The following is a 24,986-nucleotide window of genomic DNA, read 5'->3' on the forward strand; positions in this document are numbered from 1 at the left end:
CTGACTCTGCAAAGAAAATGCTGATTTTTGTTTTACTGTTTATATGCCTCAGACGCTTCCTTGTGAAATGCTCCGGAGATTTCCTTTGATTACACTGTAGCTTCATTATCAGTAGTGTCTGTTTGCCTTTTAAATTAAAAAGACCTCCTACCCTGATGGACCTCATAGTAAAACATTCCTGCAATCCAATGCTAGATAACCAAAAATAACATTTCCCCTTTGTGGACCAAAAGAGAGAAACCAGCAGAAGCCTACAGTTGCTACTTTTGCTGTTCTGTAGGAGGGTGATTCCTCTCTGCGATGTCTCCAAAGCCCAGAGGATGGAGGTATATTTGCTCACTCAGCCAGTCAGGCCTTTCTTCTACAGCTCTGGGTTGTTCTGGGTATTTGAGCACACAGAGTTTTGCTGAACCCTCAGCATTAGCGTGGCTTGCATTTGAGAGGATTTGCATGCTTTAATTTTGAGTTCCTGGTCTGTAAGAATGTTGTTTTGACGTTCTGCTTACACCAAGTCTGTGTTAGTTGTCAGCTCTCTCGCCCGCTGCTTAACTCCAACAGCTCCCTTACGTGAACTCAAGTAATGCACTTGAGTCCAAACTAAAAGAAAGCAAGTTAAACCGAGGCCTGCAGCTGTGCTAGGGGAGTGCACTCAGCCAGCAGGGAGTATCTGAGGAAGAAAGCCAGGTCTCCTCTGGCTAATTACAGAGGTGCAGCCAGAGACTCTGCCTGGATTATGGTACTCGCTCTTTGTCCACCAGGACCATGACCGATGCTGTAAGGCTTTAAGCAGCGTTATGCTGCATGAAAGATGAGAGATGGAACTTGTGAATAAATGCTCAGGAATACTTGGTGTGTCCTCGCAGCCAGAGGGATCCATGAGTCCCCTCTGCCAGGTCATACTTGGGGAGAAGTCATAGTGCTCAAACCTCTGGTGGTTCTTTAGAAGAAACTTAATGGAGTTTGAGAACCAAGAGACTGAAATGAAAATCAACAGTCTGCTTGTAAACAGTTTGGTGATTAGGACTGATCAAAGCTGCAGAAGTCTGTTTCAGACCTTTTTTTCTTGTTCTTCCTGTTTTATGTTGATGTAACTTTCAGTGACAGAAACATGTCAACAAAGAAACAGCAAACTTTCATGGAAGTTACTGTTTGGAATGTATAGATGAAATAAATTATTATGTTTTAATTCTAAATTTTAAAAAGGGAGAGAAGAGTATCCTCTTCTCCCCTCAAAATCTAATCCACAGCTAAGGTTGACTGGGACAGAAACTTCCTGATCTTTTACCTTGTGTTTAGCCACATTGGATATTTTGCAGAAATTTTTTTTCTCCCTTCCCTCCTTGCTGTCACAGTGTGAGGACAATGTGTTGCAAGACGTTTCTTCCAACAGGAGAGGAATGCAGGCCAGCCAGGGCTTCTCAGGAAACAATATGTTTAACAAGAATATGTGACAGTGGAAAGAAAGAGGCTGAGCAAGGGTTTGTCTGCTGCTCCATTTGAAAATGCATATGGGTAAGAGGGAGGCTGTGGAGTTAAGGGCAGAATTTCAACCTAAGCTTTGGAGGGTTTTCTGTTTCAAACCAAGCCATACAATGATTTACCTGTTGCTAATTGCTGCGGCAGCATCCTAGGTTAGAAAAAACAGTGACACTGCATGTGCAGGCAGTAGGGGCGAGGGGTTCATAGCTATTCAGATGACAGGAAAAACAGCCGCAAGCTTTCTTGTCCTCTGGGCTTACCCATGGACATATGTATCTTGCTTGCTCTCTGGGCTTGCCTATGGATGCTGGGTGTCTTGCAGTGGAAGAACCATGCCTCTGCCACGGGTTCTTTGTGTGGTTTTAAGGCAGAGGGATAGCAGCTGGGATATGTGCTTCTGTGTTTTATTTGTGTAGCTGTGGTAAGGCTTTGCTAGTAGCTCAGTTCTTCCTCCTAGAAAGTGGAAAAGCAGGAACAAACCCAAATCATTTCATATGTGTGTATCTGACTAATTCTGAATAATCCAGAAGGGCGGTGAGTTAAAACCAATGGCAGCTAAGTGTCTTTGCCCATTTGGTGTGTCTGTGCTCTCTGTCTCCCCTCGTAAATCATAACAAAACACAAACTAATTTCTTAAGACTTCAGTTCTTCTAAGAAAAGGGGGGCCCTGAATTATTTTTATTTTAACTGAGCTGTGTGTGTGTTTTCTCGGGGAAGATCCAATTTTAACACACCTGCATCCACTTTAACCTTCCCTTCTTTGTGAGCCCTGCTTTTGCCACCAGCCAATTAGTGGACTCAGGAGGACATTCTGGGTCAAGCTATACCAAGTGCTGCAAATCCTCATTAATGCTAATTAGTGCTCAGTAGGTTAATTGGTGGTGAAGCTCATCTTTTTTTAATTATTTGAGCAAAAGAGCCAGTGGGACCTTGTGGTCAGCTTTGAATTATTCTGTTTGTTTTGATGCACCTCATTTGAATGTGTAAAGCCAGATGTTTGTTGCCTAGATTTAAGAGCTGTTTGCTTTTGTGAGGGATGAGAAGAAGAGAACACAGAAAAATAAAATTAAGGTCTCTCTTTACACCTTAGAGCAATTCAGATACGAAAATGGAAGAGTCATTTTGTTCGTGGAATGGAAAATATTGTTATGAAATAACATGTTGCCTTTAGTTTACCTTTTGATTTGTCATTCACTTAATGAATTCATGTCATGTTAGCCCAGACTTCCAGGCAGACAGAAATCATCTTGGCCCTCTTAGGAAGCCATTGCAAAGGTATTCCTGGCCCAAGGTATTCTTCATTATTGACAGCAACTGAATCTGATTTTATATGACTTGAGTAATGAGGGTTTTTAATCGTTTTTTCATAGTAACCCTCAGAATTGGGACTTCTGTAATAGTTTTTGTTCTAATCTACTGTTTGTTTTGTTCAGTTCAAAGCATTTTGTCTGTGTCCTTGTCCTTCATATAATTACACATAGATGGCTTCTCTCCCTTACCCCTTCTGAGGTCACTAACCAACTTAAGCATATTTCACTGTCACTTTCCAGGTCCCTGACTCCCATAAGGATGTCTGGGTTTGTGACTTCTTCCATTCTGATACCATTTTTGAGGACCTGAGTATGAACACAACTATATCCAATATTAAGAGTATGATCTCATGATCTCTTATCCTTTTGCCTCAATGCATCTTAAGATGCCGTCTTTAGACCCTGTGGGAGGACTTAGGCACAGGCTCTGAGTCACTGGAAAGCAGAATTAACACTTAAAATCATGGCTAATACTTGGGATTGATTTACAAGCAGTATTTCTGTGAGCAAGGCCTAACCTGGTGCCTGCGAGTCTGATGTCATCGTTAGTTTTGCATCAAAGCGTGAGAGAGACTGAGAAGTCTTCACTTTGTTATCTGTTGGTAGAAGACAAAAACCTTTTTTGAAAGGAGGGACCCTTTTTGTATCAGTGCAAACACTTCAGTCCAGTTAAGAAACCCACTTAACTTTTCTTTTCCTTTCAGGGCTCATATTGAGAGATCTAATATCTGTTAATAAATCAAATACTCATCCATTTCAGAAGAGCTGTGTTGCGTTTTACCTCTGTGTATTAAGAGCTCATTTTATAGCACTTGACTGGTCTTGACTTGCAGTCTATTTAATCATGCCTTGTACTTAAACCACAAATGCTTTACTTCTTCCATGAGTTTTTCTTTCTCTGCATAGATACGATCCATTATAATTTCCCAAATGGGAAAATCGGATGTGACTTCAGTTTTGAAATTGTTGATTATAATTAGCAATATCAAAGATAGTCTACCTTTGGCTTCCTTCGAGCTGCAATGTGTCCCTCCTGTTCAGAAGTCCCTTGACAGCACGTTTTCCTCCGCACATTGCACGTAGAAGCCTGAGGAGGTAACCAGTATCGGCCTGTAGCAGATACCGTCCTGCGCTTCCTCTGTTGCTGTGTGGTAGACAGGCAGATGAAGAATTTCTTCCTTGTGCCTTTTGCTGCTGTGGTTAATTCCATTCTCAGTGTAAGAATTTTGTGGCAGATGTTGCTTATTTGTCCCTTAGAACAAGTATTTTTGATTGGTTTAAGATTTCTTTTTTAAGCCATCTATCCAAACGCACCCTCTGATTCTCCTGCTGAGGTGGGAAAGACTCTATCTGTATGTCCTTTACCTGCAGAAGATGAACAAGTACTCCACTTCTGTCATTCACAGGACAGCAGTAGATGCAGTGTTTTGCTACACTTACCAGTCAGTGGACTTAACAAGGTACTTAGCAGTCCTCCAAAATCAGCAGGAGGTTGCACAATACAGCATTGCTAGTTTGCACATGCGCTGGTAATGACTGATTTTGTAGGCTGTCAACTTTGTAAGCCTGTTAAAGGTTAGAGGAATCTCATGTCTTGCTTTGTGCCTGCCATCCCCCTACCTGGTGATTCCTTGTAGTACATGCTTTGTATTATGCTGGCCGCTTTGAGCAGTTGGAGATTTCTTTGTGTAGGTACTTGATTTCTTACAGTTGGCTGGTCTTTGGTTTTTTTAACCAATTGGATCTTCCAAGATTTTTTAGAAGCTTCCATGCTGTAACCTTGGTTTTAGTGGAAACCTGTGATCCTTTCTTCTGTGAACGCATGCAGATCTCGTGATCCAAGAGCTCTTAAAGATTGTTTGACACTCTCAACTGGTGTTTATAGTTTTGCTTCCAAACCTGTTATCAACTTCTATTTTACGTTGAGGGAATACTACTGACTGTAGGCAGGGAAAGCAACCTGGCCTATTTGTTGCAGGAGTGATTCTGTGGTGCCAAGGGAAGGAGGGGAAGAGACCAAGTGTCTGAAAATGCTGACAGTTTCTAAAGATTTTAAGGAGGGGTCCATAGGCTGTACAAGTTTCTAGTTCAGGTGTCTGAGCTTAGAGACCACAGGAAAAAGAGAAGGATTCCTCCCTTTTGTGGACATCTTATTATGCACTGAACAGAGGACTGTGAGCCTGGATATTACCCTAATGGACTATTAAGTGGAATATAAGCCTGTATGGCTGGATTACGTATTATAGGCATCTCAGAGTTTCTTTGGTTACTTTCTTGTTTGAAGTTAGCAAACTGCTTCAATGAAAGGGAGTTGTTTAAAGCTGTTGTAAGCTTGTTGACAGCAGCAGCTGTGCTTGCTGGGATTTCCATTCCATATACCAAGTGTATGTGAATTTGTAATCTAATCCAAGAAAGATATCAGCATTGGCATTTAGATGTGTACCCACATTTGCAGCATAACCAGTGGAATTACTGCTTGTGAATAAAGATGTGAAAAAAACAAGCAGACTGTGAAAATGGAAACACAGTGTAAATGTGGTGCAAATGGGATAAAGATACTGCAAGGAGCTGCACTAGCAAACAGATCCCTTCTATGCACTGGCCCCATCTCAGTGTTGAACAAGGGTGAGATGGGAAAAACCAACCCAATCGCGGAGGAACTTTGAACTACAATAAAGTGTAGTACCTTTTTCAAAATAATCTGATACATAACAGTCATTTGAGGCTCCAGTGCAATGAGATTTGGACACCTACGTTATTTTAAAACCCCTTTGAACTTAGTGGGACTTGTATACGTAATTAAGTGCTTTGAAAGGTCAGGACTTTAGCCATCGTTTGTTAATTCTGGGCATAAAGTTGTGACGAAATGAGTTGTGTTTTTAATAAATATGAGAGTGGAGAGTGCCTCTACTGATTTGTGTACATACATTAAACCTATTGTAAGCATACTGTATTTTTCCTCTTAAGTTTGTATTTTCACTTTCTGTACATTCAGTAATAATTTTTCAGGCCTTTGACAGGAACTGTGTAAAACAAAGGGCTTTTTAACCAAAACCTGGATAGAAAGTTTTCTTTCCAGTGTGGGAGGTGAAAATGAGAGTGTTCTTTAGAAGACAGAATTAACAATGAGTCTCACCTTTGGTTGCTTCAGGCCCTTTTGCAGGTGTGATAGAAGTGTTTTACCGTGTGCTAAGCCACAATGCTTTGCTCCTTCTCTCTAAGGCAGTTTGTGGGTGCCCTGATTCATGTACATAATACTAAAGAAAAATCTCCTTTTTAATGTTACGTATCACTTGATGTCAGACTTCTGATATCGTTTGTAATAATTTATAGGCATTGGGCATTCAGAAATCACAATGATGGTAATATCAGGGATAGATTAACTAAATGGAAACTTGAACAAAATGGCCTTAGAAAGGAGGAGTTTCCATTATTAGAGTTCCTTTGATAATGTGCAGTTTAAAGAAAGAGAAAATTGTTTTTCATGCTACAACCATCTTAAATACTGACAAAGTCAAAGCTGCCAAGTACTTTAAATACAGTTGACTCTTACCTTGAAATTATCTGGTTACTCACTGGTAATTTTTTTTTTTCTCCTCCCTCAGCGTGAACGAACGTGATCATTTGTTAAAAAGGCTCGGTAGGAAAACTCCTCCGAGCCTTTTCCGTGCTCATTCTGTCCAGCAAAGCGTATCACGTAAGTAGCGGATCATGTATGCATGTGTGTTTCACAGCAGTCAGTCCCAGATGAGTGAAGCGAAGGGTGATTATTTTTTAATTAAATTGTAGGTAGAGATAATCTAGTGCAGAGGCTGAGCTGCCAAGCAAGACACATACATTTGGAAGTGGAATTAGTGTATTTCGCCCTAGGCAAGTGGATCTCAAATGTGGATAATTCCCTAGGATCCAATCAACAGGCCCAAATGACAAAATCCCAATATGCAGGTTCTCTAAATGTAAAATTCTGATAGTCTCAAGAATACTGTAAAATCAAAAAAACTCTGCAGGATAAAATAAATGTTGTGATAGAGCCTAACTTAAATAGAAATGGTTGCTTTATGGAAAGTTTTATTAGCTGTGGTTAGCTGAGAATACAGCGATAGTTCAGGGATGCCACTTAGGGGTTCTGTGTGTTTCTGATGAGGAAGGCCATGGCGTGCAGAGCTGCCTCTCCCTCCTCTCCCTCTTTGTCCTCTGCTGGGAGAAGAGATGCACTATCACATCTTACTACTGCTGCTATTTGGAATAAATTGCATTTTTTTTTTTGTTGGTGTGTAGGTCATCCATTTATTCATCTTCCTAAAGGAACATGTGACAGGCCTTGATCTGCTGGACCTGATGTTTTTTTGTCAGTGTTAGAAAGGCTTCCGTAGCATTAAAAATAATCTTAACAGCTCTGTAGTCCAGATACACTGAAGGGCCATGCTGTCTCAAGGGACCAGGGAGTCCAGTCAACCTGTTCTGGTGGTAAAAGGCAGCCTCTCCTGTGATTAAGCTGGTAGTCAAAATATGCTCATCTTGCTAAAGAAAATAGCCCCCCAGCGTGCAGTACTGCTGCACGCAGGGCAAGGAGCAGGCACTCAGGATTTGGGTTTCATATTGCCGTTGCAGTGAGAAGTGACGCCCCTGACTGTTAAAGAATCCTAAGGAAGTCAAATCTCTGTGCTGGCTGTCGTCTTCTGAGGCAGAACTGTTATGGTTCAGGCCATGGAAGCAGGGCTGGGATTTGAGAACCCAAATGCCTTACGTATGCTTATTTTCCGTGGGGAGTTTGACTAGAAGGGGTGGAACAGTGACGGATCTGCTAGTCCTTGTCCTTCATAGAGCCGTTGCAAGGCCATCACTGTCAAGGGATGTAGGGTCTTTAGCGATCAATCCCATTGCTCCTGCAAAAAGAGGCCAATGTGCGGAGCAGCCCTGTGGACCATGTGCTCCTGCCAGGATTTAATCCTTTGTGTCAAGGAGCCAGGGATACTGATGGCAGCGTGGCTTTGGGTATGCAAACACGCTTTTTGAGGAGATTCCAAAGGCGATGATTGGCAGAAGACATCCGTAAAACACTTAAATAAATTGCTGTTAAAGTAGTCTGCTGTAGAGACTTACCACGGTGCAGAAGGGAGATACACCAGTGGTGACTAGTCAGACTTGATATATGCTTTTAGTCTCGTAGAACACATCATCAGGTTGTTAGTAGGTGAATAGCTATTGGGAAAGAAAAATGAGATATCAAAATAAATGCTAATTTGCATAACCAGCTTCCCTATAAATGCAAATCATTAAATGCTAAACGAGTCAGGACAGGTTACAATCAGCCATCTGTTTTTCACATGAACGTAAATTTTGATTGTGAAGCTGTTGGGACTGAAAGACACTTTTTGTGGCATATCCATGACTCTTTAAAAATTCTGTCATCTCTTGTCAGATGTTATTTTCCAATGTTGCATAGCTGCTATATGTACAAGGCCATGTGAAATCCAGGGAACATATGTGCTGTTTTCACAACCCTAAATTGTACAACTGTTTACTAAATACTAGAAATCTTCAAAGCGAACAGTTGATGAATAGGGCAGTAGCCTTGACATGCTGGGCCAATATCTTAAATCACACTACAAGCACTCTGTTTGAAGTCTTGAACTGTTCATATGTTTCCACCAGGCTCCAAGTTCCCAGCCTGCGAAGGCCACTTCTTCCAAAAATTGCTTTGTGGCTTCATCTCAGAATCTGACACTTGCATATAAAGCAGGAAAACAGTTTGTTTAGTTAGAGCTGACAAAGGCTTAAGCAAATCAATTGCCTTAGTCCCAACAAGGAAGGAAAATGGGATTAAATTTCCTAGTGCAGATTGTAAAGATGCAGTACTGGTTTGAGAGTCACGTTATTTTTGACAACTGTTTCCAAATTTTTGGAGAGGAAACAATGCCTAAATAGCTTTGTTCCCAATCTCATGGAAAGGAGAAAAATCTCTTGGGGACTTTCCAGGCTACTACTAGTGGCCTACGGTAGGAGGAAAAAGATGGCTGAGGTAAGTCTGCAGAGCCGTGTATCGAAAGTGGGGGGCAGAGCCACACAGCCAGTGCCGTGTTAGTGCCATACAGGAGTGCCAGCCAGGATTAATCTCTTAAACACCTTCTCCCAGTAAAGAAACTGGCTCAGAGTGACTGCGTTGGAGAGTAGCCCCTGTCTATCAGGAAGAGTATGCCCTTAAAGTAAGACCTTCATGGCTGTTTTTCTTGCACTGGCTTTGGTTTTGTGTTCCTGAATCATGTAGAGCTGTCAGAAGCATGAAGGAAATCTATCTAGTAACTGTACTGTCAAAGATTGTGTGGTTCCTTCCTACCAGTATAACTTCTGGGAAGCTTTATGAAAACTTGGAAAAAAAAAAAAAAAAGTGAAGTTCCTGTTGGATGGCATTGTCATGAGGCTTTGGTGGAAGAGTTTTATGTAGTTGTCAAGCCCACGTGCTAACATAAAACCAATCTCAGTGGAATCTTGTAGGCAGTGGAGACAACACTGGCCTCTAGGCTTGGCATAGCTCCTGGCGAAGGTGCCTGGTGAAATCGGAGATTGCCCGTTGCCATCTGCTTTCTAAAACCTCTTAAGAGTGAGCGGGAGGTGCCACCAGGCTCCTCTCAGATGTGTGTTTGGACCCTTCCCTTTAGTCTTCTGTGGGGTTCACGCTTGAGGGAGGGAGCAATAATGACTCCCAAAAGCTGTCCCTCTCAGAGGGTTTGCTGGCAATGGGGTTTTCTCCAGGTGAACTTTCTCCAGGTCTCCATCGAAGTTCATGTCTTTCTTTTTTGCTGTGACTTTATGAAGGTAGCATCTCCTTTAGACAAGCTCTGTAGATACAAAAGAGGGTTCTTGACCTCCCCTTTCTTCCTGCACAACTGACCTGTATCACCGGTGCCCCCAGAGCCTCACCAGCAGGGAAGGGTGATGCTCCCCACTTGCTTAGGTTCCCTCAGACCTGTCCATCTTTAAGGAAAGTCTAGTGCAGTTTCCCTCCTGTAATTCAGAATACCCCCTGCCAGTGTCCGGTTGTCATTTGTCTCAGCATGCTCTTAAAAACAGCTGAATCCTGCTCTTGTTAAGCACTGCTCTGGCAGAACTCCCCCTGAAACTCAGAGAGCCGTGCCTGAATGAGGATTACTGCACTTGGCCCAGATTTCCTATGCTAGCAAAGAAAATCCCTCTTCCTTTGACAGAATATGGTGATTGCATAGAGTAAATCTGAACGCAGAGCGTATGGTTTGCACCTTATTAATCAATGGAGAAAAAGCACCTGTCATCTGAGGTTCGTTTCACAGTATAGGGGCTGGCGAATAATAAATAATATAATAATGTGTTCATGCTGAGGGCTCTAATCCCACCATTTATTCTCCACTAGCAAGACACCTTCTTCCTCTCACTTTTCTGCTGGTGCGTTTTGATTTGAAAAACAACAGGGTAGCTACTTGAGATGCTTTTTAAACTCCATGTCCTCTTATCTGGCATGTGTTTGAAATATAGTATACGTTCTGTATTTTTTCCAAGCTACATATTTGTTGACTGTCAAGTAGAGTTGCAATCTTTTAAAATCAACTTAAGAAAAAGAAATAGGAATAATTAGTTTAGAATCGAGGCTGTGGCATCTGGCTCAGTTTTCTACATGCTAATACCGGTAGGTTTGTATCTGGGACAAAAGAGATGGGACCATTTGTCAGGAATTCCTCTTGGGTCCTTTAGAAAACACAGGCATAGTTTATCAGCGGAGAAATGAATGATTTCTGTAAGCATTTGTCAAAATGTTCAAGATTTAAAGCAGCTCTCACTTTCCCAGGATAAGTGGAAGAGGGTTGCCAAAGAAGTCAAAGCTGAGTTAGCATTTACTGTTTAATTGGTAAATGTGAACTGCGACATCATAGCAAATCTCCTTAAAAACTGTGTGGAACCAGACGTTTGGCCTGAGAGAGAATTTGGCTGGCCAAGTGATACCCTAGCGTTGATTTTTGTTATGTCAGAGATATCTTTGGTATCTAAGCAGCAACATTTCCTAAAAGATTATTTTTTTTAAAGCCATTCCCATCCCCCCAAACCCTAAAATTTAATTTTAGTGGATTTGAATCTGGGCATTTTTCTCTGAAGGCAAACAACACGATGGTAAAATGCATTTTATACTTCGGACTATACTAAACCATAATACCACTGCCCGTATGAAATAGTGAAATGCTGCAGAAGGTAAGGTTTCCGACATGCTTCCCGCGAGAACTGCCCTCTTGCTGGTTGGGCTAAACAAACCCCAGGACGGACAGTTCAAGTGTATCAGAGTGCAAGGAGTAGGAGGCCTCTCAAATAAATCCCTGAAGTGTCTAAAACTGTACGTGGTCCTTCCATGAGCAGATTTTCCAGAATAAAAAGAGCGCTCTGGACCCTTTCTGGTCCTGGTCTTGGAAGCTGTTGCATGTGAGTGGGCTGTTAAGCTTGCGCAGCTTTACTGTGTTCAAGATGCATACGTGGAGACGGTTTCTTTAGAGAAAGAAATTGCATTGCACAGACCAGAATAGTCATTGCAGGGAACAGAAGAAGAGTGCGCTAAATTAGAAACCTAATGGGAGACTAGATTCTGATCTACTAATAGAATATCAAAGCTTTAAGAAACCCCAACAGGATGCTTTTAAAATTCAGTAGGTTGCCTGATAATATCTGGTGTGAGTGAAACCTTAGATTTGATGAGAACGTGAATCTCCTCTTAACAGATGAGTTCCACTGACAGATACTCAAAAGTGTGCCTTTCCTCCATTAATAGAAGGTCTCCAAGTACAAAGGTCCTTCCTTCTGCGACGGCTGTGAGTGGGTTGTGCCCATAAAGCCCCAAAGAAAAGTGCTCCTTCCTTGGGCTGCTGCAGGAGAGCTGAACAATGAGGGCCTTGTTCCCAGGGCAGGCTCATAGGTGTGGTTTTAAAACTGGAGTTAGGGGAAAAGGTCAAACTTCCGAAAAGTTCCCTAGTAACCGGTAGATGGAAACTTTTCATTGTTTTTGGATGGAGTCTGAAAAGAGTGGAAATGTAGAGCTACTTGGGGAATGCGGATGGGACTTGAGCATTCACGGTGTTCTGACTCCACAAGGCACAGTCAGCTGCCTGAACAGCTTGAAGCTCGATTTTAATTGTAATGTGAATAAAAAAATGTAATATGAACTCATCTTCCTGTCTAGAGATCAACAGGGAACGTTTTAAAGAAACTGCCAAATGTTGAGCTTCAATGAAGTAGGGCAGTGTGCAAGTACGGGGGTCACAGCCTTTCCCACGACATATGCACAAAACCCTCATTGCTGATATTTCAGGATGGATCAAGAACATGAGGATGTAAGGATATCCCTCATATTCTTACCATTGATTCAACCCATACCATTCAAACCATTGATTGTCTTAGCTTGAAATTTTTTGCCACGTTCAGGTGTTTTCTACTGGTGTGAGAGTGGTGAAAGTATTTCTTTGATTGCATTTTGCAGTGGCTTTGCAGAGTGCTTGGGCTGCCTGGCTGTTTGTAGGCCTGTGCTAGCACTGGAAATAAGCAGGTCCTGGGAAGATACCTGGGGTTGACGGGCTCCGCACACTTGTGTGGTCAGTGCTGGATTTGCAGTAGTTATGGCAGTTGAAGGATCTGCTGTGCTGAATGATCTTTCTTTATTTACTTATAAGTAAATATAAGAAAGCCATCTTGATGGAGACCAGGCTATGGGGTATGGACTTCAGCCTTTCAGGGCTTAAGCTTGTGGTCTTTGACCAAGTTGAGTTTCCATTGAGAGTTTAGCCAAAAAGCTAACAGTATGCTGGCCCTTAGCGTGGAACAAACCCACTGGAGGTAGTTGTTTAAGTGTGAACCTACCCTTTTTTAAATGAAAGCTTGTTTTGTAAATCGTATTTCCTTTGCAGTTATCCAGCACACACATACTTTTTTCCAGAAGACTGTTCGCATTTTGTGAATGTATTCTGTGAACCTTCAGCTAGAGGCAGGAAAAACCAACCTGTACCTCTGTAGCTGTATGTATATTGGCATGGAATTGCTTAGGGAAAACAAAATGGGATGCTGGAATGGTCAGTCACATAATCAAATCAAAGTTCATACTGTCCCGCAATCCCTCCAAGAGGGAGATGTGACTGGAGTTAGCTCTGGGTGATGTACTTCTGTTTGAATGCCCTCCATTTACTGGCAAAGATTTCCTACCATGCTTGTGATTTAGGTCAGCTAACCTGGTGACAGCGTGCCCTCCTGCTAAGGGAGCGTGAGTTCTGCCTTAAGAGCCCAAATCTACAGCAAAGTCCCCGTGGCTTCAGAGGTGACATTTACCTGCATTCTCTGAGAGAGGAGACGACCCTCTGCGTTAATTGAACAGCGGTCATCCCTAGTGTTGTGGGACTGTCTTCCCAGCAGCTTACAGCTGTAAAGGACTTGCTGACCACGCTCCCTGTGCAGGCGTCAGCCAGAGGAAAAGATCTAGGAGTGCTTGAGCATCTCTGTGCTCAGCTCACATGGTCCCAACTTGGTTGTCAAGGTGAAGGTTTAACAAGCCTCACTCAGGGGTACAGTTCATTTCTGGGTTTCTGGCTACCAGCATCAGTCACCTGCTTCAAAGCAAGCTGCATTCAGGCCCGTGGGGAGCAAGTTCAGACTACAGCACCCAGGCTGCTTAGGGGTCTCACATCCCTCCTGCCTTAAGGAGGTGTTCAGCTCCGTGTGCCTTTCTGTCACAGGGTCCCTCTGTGTTGTGCTGCAGCCCTGTCTCACCTCGGTACCTGATCTAGGGGGGGGGAATATGCCTTAAACCTGTCAAGGGAGGACTCCTGAAAGACTTTTGCTGGGTCTGTGTGTAGTAATTGGGACATCCGTCCTTACATGATGCTGTGTCTTTCAGTCTGGGGTCAACCTGGGGCAGGATTTCACAATTCATAAACTCCTCCTTCCAGAGCTGCTCAGGGGAGATGGAGAGTTGCCCGTGGAGAGTTAGCCATGGTATAATTCTTGGTTTCTCCTAGGCAGTGTTCATGTCTGCCAGCTCTTGCCTGCTTTCCTACTACAAAGCATTATCTGGTTCTGTATAGCCTGTGACTTTCCTATTTCTCCATTTTTGTAACTATGCTAATCTGCCCTTCTCCTTTCTGGTTACCCATTTACACCTGAAAATCACCTTTCATTGGTGTCACAAAGTCTGTTGTCCTTTGCTGTAGTTTTCTGTTCAGAGTTTTATGTGGGGTCATGTCTGCTTTAAATATTGTTTGGTGTTTCACCATGTTGGCCCATTAGCTTTTGTGACTGTTTTATCAGTAATGTGGTGTTTTGCAGATGATGTCAGAAATGTCACTTGCCTTGTCCACAATACTTTAAAAGAAATCAGACACATGGGTATTTTCTTCTGAGTAATTTCTAGGGAGACCAAAGGATTGTGCTAGCTAGCAGGATTAACTTGTGCAAAATAGAGACCTCCAGAATATGTTTAAGTTTGCTCTATTCAAGATAAGGGTGACTGGCCGAGACAGTCGAGAATTGCTTGGTGTGATTGGTCAGATGCCACCTGGAAACTTGTAAAAAAAAAAAAAAAATTCCTGAATGGAGTTAAGAGGAAGATGTGACTCAGATCCGGTTGTGGTCTAGACATTTCCATGTTCCTCCAGGGAAACTACTGATATCAAGCAGACTGACTATAGAGAAGTTGAGACAAAATGCAAATCTCTACCTGTCTGTTAAGTCTTTAAAGAAGCTCTGCCACCATGGGAGTACACGTGGTGTCCAAATCAATCTGTAGTTTATTAGTGAGGCTAACTCAGAGGGATATGTTGAGTGTCTACACTAACCTGGCCTGGGGAGGGGAGCAGGAGGACAGCTGGCAGCAGACATCCTTTCTGTGCGATGTGGGCAGTGGGGTGCACAGCTGTAAATGTCAGAAGCACAATACAGAAATGAAGTTAGTTGCAGTCTGTCATGTAACTCTAGTGATGCCTAAAACTGTTCCTAAAAATGGGCTGTGCCCTTGAGCTGGACTTCAACTTTTCTTTTTTTTCTTCCTTTACTTTTTCAGATGGGTATGCATTTTCCCAAGAAGAACACGGTGTTGTTTCCCAGTCGCAAGTTGTTCGATCCTACGATACAACCAAAAGGAGAGCAGAAATAGAATAAATGGTTCTTCACTTGATGGGTGGTGGGAATAATGGGATTTGGATCAATGCATCCACTGTTAACAGGCAGCAGCAGCCAAAACACCAGAGAACTCATTTCTGTGGCCTTAGCCAACAAGTTTCTGTATTCTCCCTGCAAACCTTGAGTACATATTGTGGGGGGAAATCATTGTTTGAATTCAGTCGCAAAGCTCTGCCTAAAGTTTTGTTTATGTTGTTATGAAGCATTTGACTGTGCTATGTGAGGTGTGAAATTAAAAACAATGTTTTACCACTATTTAAAACATCAGCATAAGATTGTTCTGGGAGAAAAGTAGAAAATTTATGTTCCATGAGAAATCAGCCTTTGCTTAATTGGAACGGGGTGCTGAGATTTCCTGTTTTGTTACACACAGACCAAGTGCACACGGCTGCATGCGGACCTTACTCCCTCTAATATTCACTGTTTACTAATGTGGCTGAAATTTTAACAGACAATTTGGCATAAAACTTTTGATTGCAACACAGTCTGTAGCTAAAAATGCTTATTTGCCTTCTTATGACAGAATAACACAAGATAGCAATGAATTACTTAGAGTATCTTTTGCCCTCTTACAGGATTTATTAGGGCTTTACCTTAGCTTTCTAAAACCCAATTAATAGCTCACAAAGCCAGGATGTCGAAGTCAGAGAGCTCGGCAGGGCAGCTGTCTTGAGTGCACGGCAGCTGTCTTGAGTGCATGGCTTTGTGCACAAAGATGAACTCAAATAGGTGTCTCCTGGTAACTCTTCGTGATGTATTTGGACGTGCATTTCAAATGTAGCCTGGGATTTCTGTCCATGATCCATTCTCACTTTAACAATAGAATGAAACACTGAGAACTTAAAAGGTACAAGCTTGTCGGATGTTGAGAAAGAAGATCGGATGCGCACAGGAGACCGACGCTGTAACCCCAAAGAAGCATTCCCGTGACCAGGTAGGATAGATTTGCAAAGGCAAGTTAGGAAGGATTTACACACGTGCGTGCACACACATGTACACACACAGAGCTGGTCATTGTGAAGAGAAGACCTGCTGTTTGTTCAGCCAAAGTAGTCACTCTTCTAGATCTTGATCCATCAACAGGCTTCCCAACACACTTGGACCTGTGAGCCCTGGAAGGAATGCTGGCTCCACGGCCTCACTGTGCCAGTAGGACAGGCGTGCTGCTGCATAGATTGGAAATTTTGGAAAAAAAAAAAAAGCAAAAACTGGGGCATAAGTTAAAGCTGAAAGAGCTCTTAGAAAGCTTATGCTGTCCTCCAGACAAGTTCTATTAATTTTAGTCGCCAAGACACGTTTCTGAATAGCATAAAGTAAATACTGCTGTGTTTTAACCAGGTTTCATGGCTAATGTGTATACTACATCTGTGCATTTAATAAGTTGGTGTTGTTTTTTGCCCTGTTGACCATCTTCCAGAACTTTTTATTGATTTAAATATATCGGAAAGCAATTTGAATATGAATATTTATGTTTAGCAAGGAAAAGGGAAATGCCAGCCTGGCCCACTGGCTTAATCTTCCTTAAGGGTTGTGAGTAAATGCCAGCGCTCAGGTGTCATAGTTCAATTCTTGGTGCCACCTTGGAGACTCGGAGTCCCCTTCCATGTTAAAAAGCAAATTTTGCTCCTGCAGCACCAGGCAGAATTGCTCTTGGATTAGGCTAATGGCACAGAGGGAAAAGTCATCACCTTCTTTCTGCAGTGCTAATGAGACAATTATGCAATAAGGGAAACGTGCAAATAATTTTGCCATAGGCATGAATGTCAAGGGGCCAAGTGTGGGTGTATATATTTTCTGGGAGATGAATTTTGTTTAAAGGCACGAATACTAGTGCAGAGAATAAATAAGGGGAGGGTAGACCTGATCCCAGGAACTTTTAAATCTTAATGCTGATCTAACCTGTTAAACACTTTCTTTTATTTAGAAACAAAATCTATTTAGGAAATGTGGGGTGTAAGCCTGTCCTCAAAACCACTAACTGTTTCTTCCTTTTGTAACAACACAAGGAAAATTAACTTCCCACCGAGACAAAGCGAGATCAGCTTAGTCTTTGTACTCTAAGCCACACAGTAAACATTGGTATGTAAACAATTTGGAGGCTTTTCATGAGGATACAGAAAAAAATCTTCTAAAAACCTCTGGATAATGAAGAAGGGCAAGTAAATGTGTCGAGCAGAGAATAGAAGGGATCCTGGAGTCTCTTCTGTTCTCAACTTAGTGCAACAAAGTTTTACAGAACATAAGGAGAGATGCTGGGGAAGAGCAGCTGTCATCTAATGTGATTTATTTTATTAGTGCAGACTACGGGCTGTATCATTTTGACCTCTCTGTAAATTGAGGTCAGTGTGTGTCACAAACACAAACCCTCCCTAGAGTGAATAGTGGCTTAGATTGAGGTACGTGTGTTGGATGTCAGCTCAATGGGAATTACACATGGGGTTTGTCACAGGGCTATACAGTATGTGACACTGGGGCTAGCAGGTCAGACTTTATCATCACTGTAAGGCCTTAATCTCTAGCTGAGTTAATCCTGTAGAGCCCACCCAGGTCAAGCCCTGGCATTCTTCTTGTTCTTTGGAGTCATTACAGGAATTAATGTATTGTAATATGCTGTAGCCTGACTGTTGGAGTTGCTTGTCTTGGTGAACAATGATGAGGTGTATTCCAGTGGTGTGTTAGCAAAAGGAGAACGGCAGCTGCTCTGCATCAACAGAATTCCTTGTTCATTAACACAAATGCACGTAGCAGGAACAGCAACCTTTGAAAGCGCTATGTGAAAGTGTTACCAACTAGACAAGGTATTGGAGCAGAAGGAATGGGAGATTTCTGCTTGACCATCCAGACTTAACTGCCTAGGGCTGATCAAAAAAGGATGTCTTTGGGCAGCGTTCTGCACTGACCAAAGTGGCGATGGGGTTTTGAATATTGGGAAGGAAGTGGCGATTTTCCTGAATTAAACCTGGATCTGGTTGCTTCTTTTTGTAACACCGTAATCTCTGCTTGCATAGAAGCTGCTGTTCCTTTAACGATTGCCTAGTAGCAAATTAAAGCTGGTGTGCGGGAGCCTGAGCTGAGCACTGCTGAGAAGTCTGGTGACATTTTCTTTTCCTTGACAGGGCTTCAGGTCTTGCTGTAGGGAGCTAGCATGGGAAGTCAGTAATAACTTGTCAAGGAGAAATGGCGAATAACCAATAAAAGTATTGGAGTCAAACTAAGCTGCTAATGTATCTAAAAATGTATGTGGAGTTAACATGAACTATATGGGCTGTAAATTAAGATAACAGCCAAGCCTCGCTAATCTGCACTTCACTAGACCACACGCCTCTTAGTGCATGCCAGAAATGTGAAGTCTCTTCCACTGCCTCAGCCAGCAGCTAATAGCAGATGCTGCAGGGAAGTCTCCTGTTACCAAGATTACATTATTTTTACAGCATGTACTGGAGTGTGTTTGCTGGGAGACAGTCAATGCTCATAAATAAAGAGGAGAAGGCTCAGGTGGACCAGAATAAGTGAAATGCAGCGACTATAACATGGTTGGTGGGCACACTGGCTGCAGCTTGGCCCTCCATAGACAACCCCACGAGCTTGGGAGGTGCACAGTCCTTGCGCTGTCCCTGTCCTGCAGGCTTATTTTGCCCTTTTGGGCTAACTCACCAAATCTGCTGTTTTGCATTGCCTCCAGTCATCAGTTCAGACTAGTGATGCCCTATTTACGTTCTCCCTTGGTTTTATAAATAATGACTTAATTTCATTTTTAAATACTCTGAGGACTGTACTCTTGCTGTTAAGCCTCACACTTGAAGTTTGAAGCAGAGCAGCCCTTGAGCGGGTGTTCACCCCCGAGAAGCACTTTGGATTTGTCAGATTTCTCCCTAGTTTTAAGGGACTGAGGATATTTTACCTTAGTTTTAGATCATCACACAGTATCAATGCCTTAAACTTCAGTCGGTTTGCAGGGAGAGCAATTCGTGTCTTGTTGAGTCTAACAATAAATGGTCATGACATGAAATGCCTGATGAGTTGGAGAAGAATTTGGCTGTGTCTGTCGTATACCTGATGCATCTGGGTAGCAGTTTGCTTCTGAAACGTGGCGCTAACTATGCATGTTCCTCAGTCTCTAGACAGTTGGGCTCCTTCTGTCCTATCAGTCAGGACCCTTGTATTTGTCTCTCCCGGAGCCTGTGTATGCTGCAGCTCCATGCTTTGTTGAAGATGCTGAGCACCAAGCAGATCCAGACCCTCTTCTCTACCTTCTACCTGCAGGGTCCCCTGGGCACGGCCCTGAGGCTGTCCCGCAGGCAGCTGTTGGAGGCACAGCCGAAGTGCCTATCAAATGGGGAGAGTTTTGAATTCAAATCCAAGTATCGTCCCTAGCCATAACTCATAATTGTCACTGCAGACAGTGTAGCGAGGTATACAAGAGATGAAGACTCAGCAGGTTATGAATCTGGTGACTGGGCTTGTACACGGCCCATTCTCATCCCACTGGTCAGGCCCTGTGTGAGCAGCTGTGTCACTTGGCGAGCGAGTGAACAGGCAGTGGCACTTCTCTTTAGCATGTTGTTTATTTGCAGCCACATCACTGTTCCTCAGAAGCCCTCTCTGCAGCAGCTCTGTCCCAGATGCCACTCTGAAGGGCGGCTCTCCAGCTGTTCCCTAACACGGTGGCCCAGTTGTCTTTGTATCGTAGGTGGTGACCGGTGGGACTCTCCCAGCAGCAGCAGGGGTAAAACAAGCTATTCCAGGAGCACAGCCCCTGCTTCTTTGGAAATGACCTTAGTGCTGATGAGGTCGGGCCTTTGACATGACCTGAGCTTTCAGATGGATGGTTTCTAGAGCTTATTATTCCTGGTGCTGAGCCTTCTGGGTTGACTGCAAGCAATTCCTGTTAGAATAGAGTGAAACATGCTTTTACGCTTTTTCTTGTACCGTACATGAAAGGCTCAGTGCTTTGTTCGGTGAAACCATACACATTGATTATTTTCTTAGAGCTTTCTCCTCCTGTGTGGCATTGGGGAAAGTCTCCTTGGTTTGATTACACAGTTAACAGCCCCGTTCCCATTTTATTTTCACTAGTCTTATGATATTGCTTACACTGACTTCTCAGAACTCAATAGCTCCAGGAGGGGGAGAGCTCAGATCCTCATACCCGAAAGCTTCGTTATCCTCCAGACACCCAAGAGAGCCTCCACTACCGTTCAGCACTTGTGACCAGAGCTGTGTGTCTGGAGAAGACCACAAGACAGATCAGTACAATAGATGACAGCAAAAGAAATCCATATGGATGCGGAGAATAACTCTTTCCATACCTTTTCATACCTAGCAGCAAGATTGATAGAGGCTTTGAGCCTTGTTTGCAAATGAAAACCAGAAAGTGCCCTGTGCTGCTTAGCCACATAAGTGAATCCCGAAGGTGATTGATTCTTGGTGACCTGCAGCCTGGCCAGGTTTATCTGGCCGGGAACGTGCTCTCGGATGGGCTGTCTGGAGGGGCGAAGGGGCTGGGAAACGAAATAGCTTGGCCGAGACCACTGCTGCTGTTAAAGAGCTGTGATGAAGCTTACTTCTCCGGTTCCTTTCTGTGGCTCTGGGAAGGGAGGAGGAGACCTGTGTTACGAGCTTCTGAAGCTCCGTTGTCTCCTGAAGCTGAGCTTTCTCTGGCACCAAGCAGAGTCCTGGGCTTGGAGAAAGGGAACATGTCCCTGCCAGAAGCCCCCCTGCTTGGCGTCCCTTGGCTCTAGCAGGTTCTTTTCTGGGTTACGACAGGTGGCTAAATTGTTTACTGGCTGCTGTTTGCCTCATGGACCTACAGGAATTGAGCACTAAAATTATTTCAGTCCTGACAGGGAACGTCTGTCTCGGTTAACAGGACTTCTCTTTGGGTGTTGCTCCTGGCCAGGTTCCTAACTCCTGGGCCGGTGGAAGGGGCTCGTTAATCCGAGGACCTGGGTCTTTTTGTGATAGAGCGTGAAGCTGAGGGGTTGTTTCGTTTGGATTTGTGGCTTGCTCGTTTGTGGTATGGACAGAAGGTAAAACAGCTGAGTGCTAGCGCTTCTCCAAAACCTTCCTTTATGTACGAAGAAGGTGAGGCAAGTTCTCCTGAATTCTGCCACGAGGGGATCATTCTACCTCAGCATCTCTGTAGCTACGAAAGAGAAATAGAAGTGGGTAAATGACAAATTGTGTGTGGGCAAGCCCAGGTCTGGGAAGTCACGCAGAAGTCTAACGATGAAGAAAAGGACTAATATGTTGCCAAACTGTCACTGTGCATAGCCAGGAGGTCAGCACCCTTGTAATTATGGAGCGATGAAGCCAAGGGGAAAAGCCAACATTAACAGAAAGACGTGATTGTTTTAAATTCTGACCACCTTACTGGGTGGCTTCCCTGCGAAGATGTTCCAGATGTCGTCTTGGCATAAATTAATTTCAAAACATCTGCAGGGTTTCTTAGAAAACATGGAATTTAACAGACAGTGAATATGCTCTCCTTTGCCCTTCTGGCTGATACTTTGATTCAGGACGGGAATGCAGGCACTTGCTGTTCTTACTATCAAGAGTCCTTAGACTGAAAGTTGCTCGAAGTTGTTTCTCAACTCTTTTTTTTTTTTTTTTTTTTTTAAAAAAGAAAAAGGGCTCCAGATAATATAAAGCAATGAGGCAGCCAAGCCCTCTGGGACTGTGTGTGCATGTGTGTGTTGGAAGAGTCACCCGACTTGAAAACCTCCCCGTGTCCCTCCTCCTGCCCCCGAAGTGCAGCCCATTGCGCTGGGAGGTCAAATATTCAGCGGCTTGAGTGACAGGAACTTTAACAGCATCTTTTTCATCAGCGAGCCAAGTCATGTGCCCGCTTGTCTGTCGTATCTGTACTCGAATTGCTTAAATATTGTTTCAGATGGGGAGGTTTTAATCTGGATATGCAGAGAGGAGTAATGCTGTGGGGGGATGTTTAATTGGCTCCCAGCAGAGCAGCAGTGGTGTGTGGGTTTTTTCCTCTAGAAGTGTTACCATTTTCACATCCTATTAATGTCCTCTGGTAGTTTAAATACAGCATAGCATTACAGTGGAGTTTGTTTCCCTCCTAGACTGAATACAAATGAAGGTCATTTACTTGTATTTTTAGAAGGTTTGGAAAACTTAGAAAATTTGTAGCTTTGAACAGCATTGTTGACTGTTGTATGTCTGCACAAAAATATTTCCAATAAACCTTTTATTAAAGCAATCCAATGGACAGAAGCTTGTTTGTTTTATCCCCCCCCACAAGTTTTGCAGCAAGAGTTCAATGTTAAATGCATTTGAGATTTAGCCTGCAAAGCTGGTGAGTGGATTATTTTTATTTTTTCATGACCTCTTGGGTGTGTTTTAAGGGCCTGCTTCTGTTAGTGCCAAGGACAAGGTTTGGGTGCCTTTAGTGGGTCTCAGATCAGGCCCCAAATGCAAGACTAGTATGGCAAAATAAGAATGGTACTGGTGAGCTTAGAGCAGGTACCTGATCTTTGAATAATGTCTCCAGGGGAAAACCATCTTTTTACATAAACTAGATGGACAGATATTCTCCTACAAATAATATCTTTGATCTCACCAAGGCTTCACCAAAATAAACCTGGGAAACCTTTTGTCCCAGCTAAGTCACGTAGACACAGCAGGGGAAGATTAAGCCCTAAAATTTCCTTTGCTCCTTTCTTGCCTTGCATCTAAATTTGCAAGAGGCTTTTTGAACACCGGGCCCGCATGCTCTTGCGTTTGTGGGGGGAGAGCGGTCTGATGACACATCGAGATGTGCAGTGATGCAAGACCACGAGAGATGCCTTTCTCCAAACCCTCCTGAGCGCAGGGGCAGGATCTCTCCTGGTTCTGCCTCGTCAGGAATATCATGTCCAGTCTCTGCTGACGGCGCTCAGCCGATGCTGCCGAGCTCGCTCGCGTTGCCTTGCCCGGAGAAGTACCTCTCAAGCTCGCTTGCCTCAAGCAAGACCAACGGTGCGAAGCACCACACAAAGGCTCTTGTGTCCCCGGTAGCTCTGCATCCCTGTGCTCCGGGGGACGCGTGCTGTGATCCTCTCTGCTATGATGTGTTCATTCTGTTTAACAAATATTTTTTCATAGGGAGCTGTGAGCTACCTTGTCCCTCGCGCTGGACCTGCTGGTGAGCTGGGGGTGGCACACCGGAGAGCTCGGCTGGGCGAGCCTGGGCTGTGAGACCTCAGGGCACAGCCAGCTCAAGGCAACAGCAGCATCCTACTGATACTCGAGTCACGGCTGAAGTTAAATTTGCAGAGAAGATTGGCCTTACTCGGTTTTTTGATGGGGAACATGCATTACAAGACCCTTATGAAAGTAAAAGTGCATGAGCCTTAACAAAGAGATCTTTTTGTCTAAATATTATTAGACACTGGAATTAAACAGATTTTATCAGGAACAAAATGCATATTTATATATATAGTCTGGCTAAAACTTTTCTTCCTTGGGGTGCTATAACTTGATGACTGGTTTTTTTCGTTATAGATTGCCGACAGAACCACTTTTAAGAGCATAGAGAGACTTTTTTAAAACAACAAATTACTTCTGGATTTTTAAAATTAGGAAACAAAAAGGAGGTGTAAGCCAAATTTCCCCTCTTCCCTTTACGAGTTACTGCTTGAGCGCATTTCAAAACACTTTTATCCCAGAAGCCAGACCTAGTACCTGCTTTTCCTTTGCAGAGAAATAAAAAGCCAGCGATGAACTCCTTGTGTATCCCTGTTGTGCAGCGGTAAACGCCTGCTCCTTCCCTGGGCCTCTGTAGCAGCAGTCCAGCCCTCAAGTGTGTAGCAGCAGGAACTTCGCTGTATGTAAAAGCTTCTCACACATCTGGGCAATCAATTATGCCAAAGTAAAATTGATGGTAAGCTTGAATAAGCTTTATTCGGTTGGTGGTGGGAGAACTTGATGCTTAGCTGACTGCTCCCTGCACTGTTGTCTCTTGTACAGCGCACTGAAAAGGAAATGAATCTCAGAATTGTTAAATATAACAGATTGCTGCTTAAAACCCTTATTAGATATATTAGTTGACTAATCACCTCAGAGACTTTCCCTCTAACAGTTTGACGGGCAGGGCTGTGAGACTGTCTAGTGCTCACGTCCCAGAGCCAACTATTTGCCAGAGCAGCTGTTAAGTCCGTTGCCGGCAGGCTTTGGTGCCTCATACCAGACCAAAGGAGAATCAAAGTCCCTAAACCCGAAGGTTAATGCTCAAGTCTGAAATGGGAGCATTAAAAAATAAGTGTAACTGAGAAAGGTCCTGTTGAGGAATGTTAAGCAAGAAGATTTCAGAAATGTAATCCCTTTCTGTGAGCGCTGCTGCCACAGTACCCAGCCTCCTAGCGCAGCCCCGCGCCTCTTCAAGTTCCCCCAACTTTTGGGGTGCAGCAGGTCCTCAGAAACTTGGAAAGAGTTTCCTCCTGCTTCCTCCTTGGCAGAAATACGGGGCTGCAGAGAAATGAGCCTTGAAACATCCTTGAAAGCGGCTGCTGGTTCTTGGCTGCCCGCGCTGAGGAGGGAGCTCTCAGGCAGATGGTGAGTGGGCTGCGTCCAAGGTGGGGCAACGGTGAACCATGCTGGTGAGACCTTGCTCCGGGGGACACGCCGTGACGAGGCTTGATAGGAGGGAGCTCATCTTGCATTTTCATGCCGTGACTGCTCCGGTGGACAGCGGGGTGATGGCGGAAGAGGTGGTCCTGGTTCCCTTCTGCATTTCCCATGGTATTGGGTGCTGCCCCTGAGGGTGTCCTGTTGTTGGAGCGGTGGGGACGCTGAGCTTGCTGGGTCACACGAAGCAGGCCCTTGAGTGCTGAAGCTGCAAGCTTTAAAGGCGTTTTGGCACTTAAACCCTGCAGTGGAGTGCCTGGGAGCCTCAGCGCTCGGACCACCTCGTGTCTGATGGCTTGGCTGGCACAACCTGCAGCCGGATCGCACGCATCTAGCACAGTTGTCACAGTAAAACAAGACTGGTTCATTGGTCTTGACGGATGCTGTGGAGCTGGTGGT

At 43.8% G+C, this 24,986-nt stretch overlaps 1 protein-coding gene across 3 annotated transcripts in view; it reads left to right on the forward strand.

The window, feature by feature from the left end:
• ATP8A2 (ATPase phospholipid transporting 8A2) overlaps window positions 1-22,182 on the forward strand; it is a 353,567-nt gene extending 331,385 nt beyond the window's left edge. For 2 of the 3 annotated variants that reach the window (XM_069808117.1, XM_069808118.1), the window contains exons 36-37: window positions 6,395-6,486; window positions 14,845-21,572. In XM_069808117.1, coding sequence (XP_069664218.1) covers window positions 6,395-6,486; window positions 14,845-14,942 — 190 coding nt within the window. In that variant the 3' untranslated portion in view covers window positions 14,943-21,572. Of the gene's footprint in view, window positions 1-6,394; window positions 6,487-14,844 lie in introns of all 3 variants that reach the window. The other variant, XR_011328953.1, reaches the window with a different exon arrangement.
• Window positions 22,183-24,986: the final 2,804 nt, after the last annotated feature.

Source organism: Haliaeetus albicilla, chromosome 20 (assembly GCF_947461875.1).
Source record: "Haliaeetus albicilla chromosome 20, bHalAlb1.1, whole genome shotgun sequence".
Taxonomy (NCBI): domain Eukaryota; kingdom Metazoa; phylum Chordata; class Aves; order Accipitriformes; family Accipitridae; genus Haliaeetus; species Haliaeetus albicilla.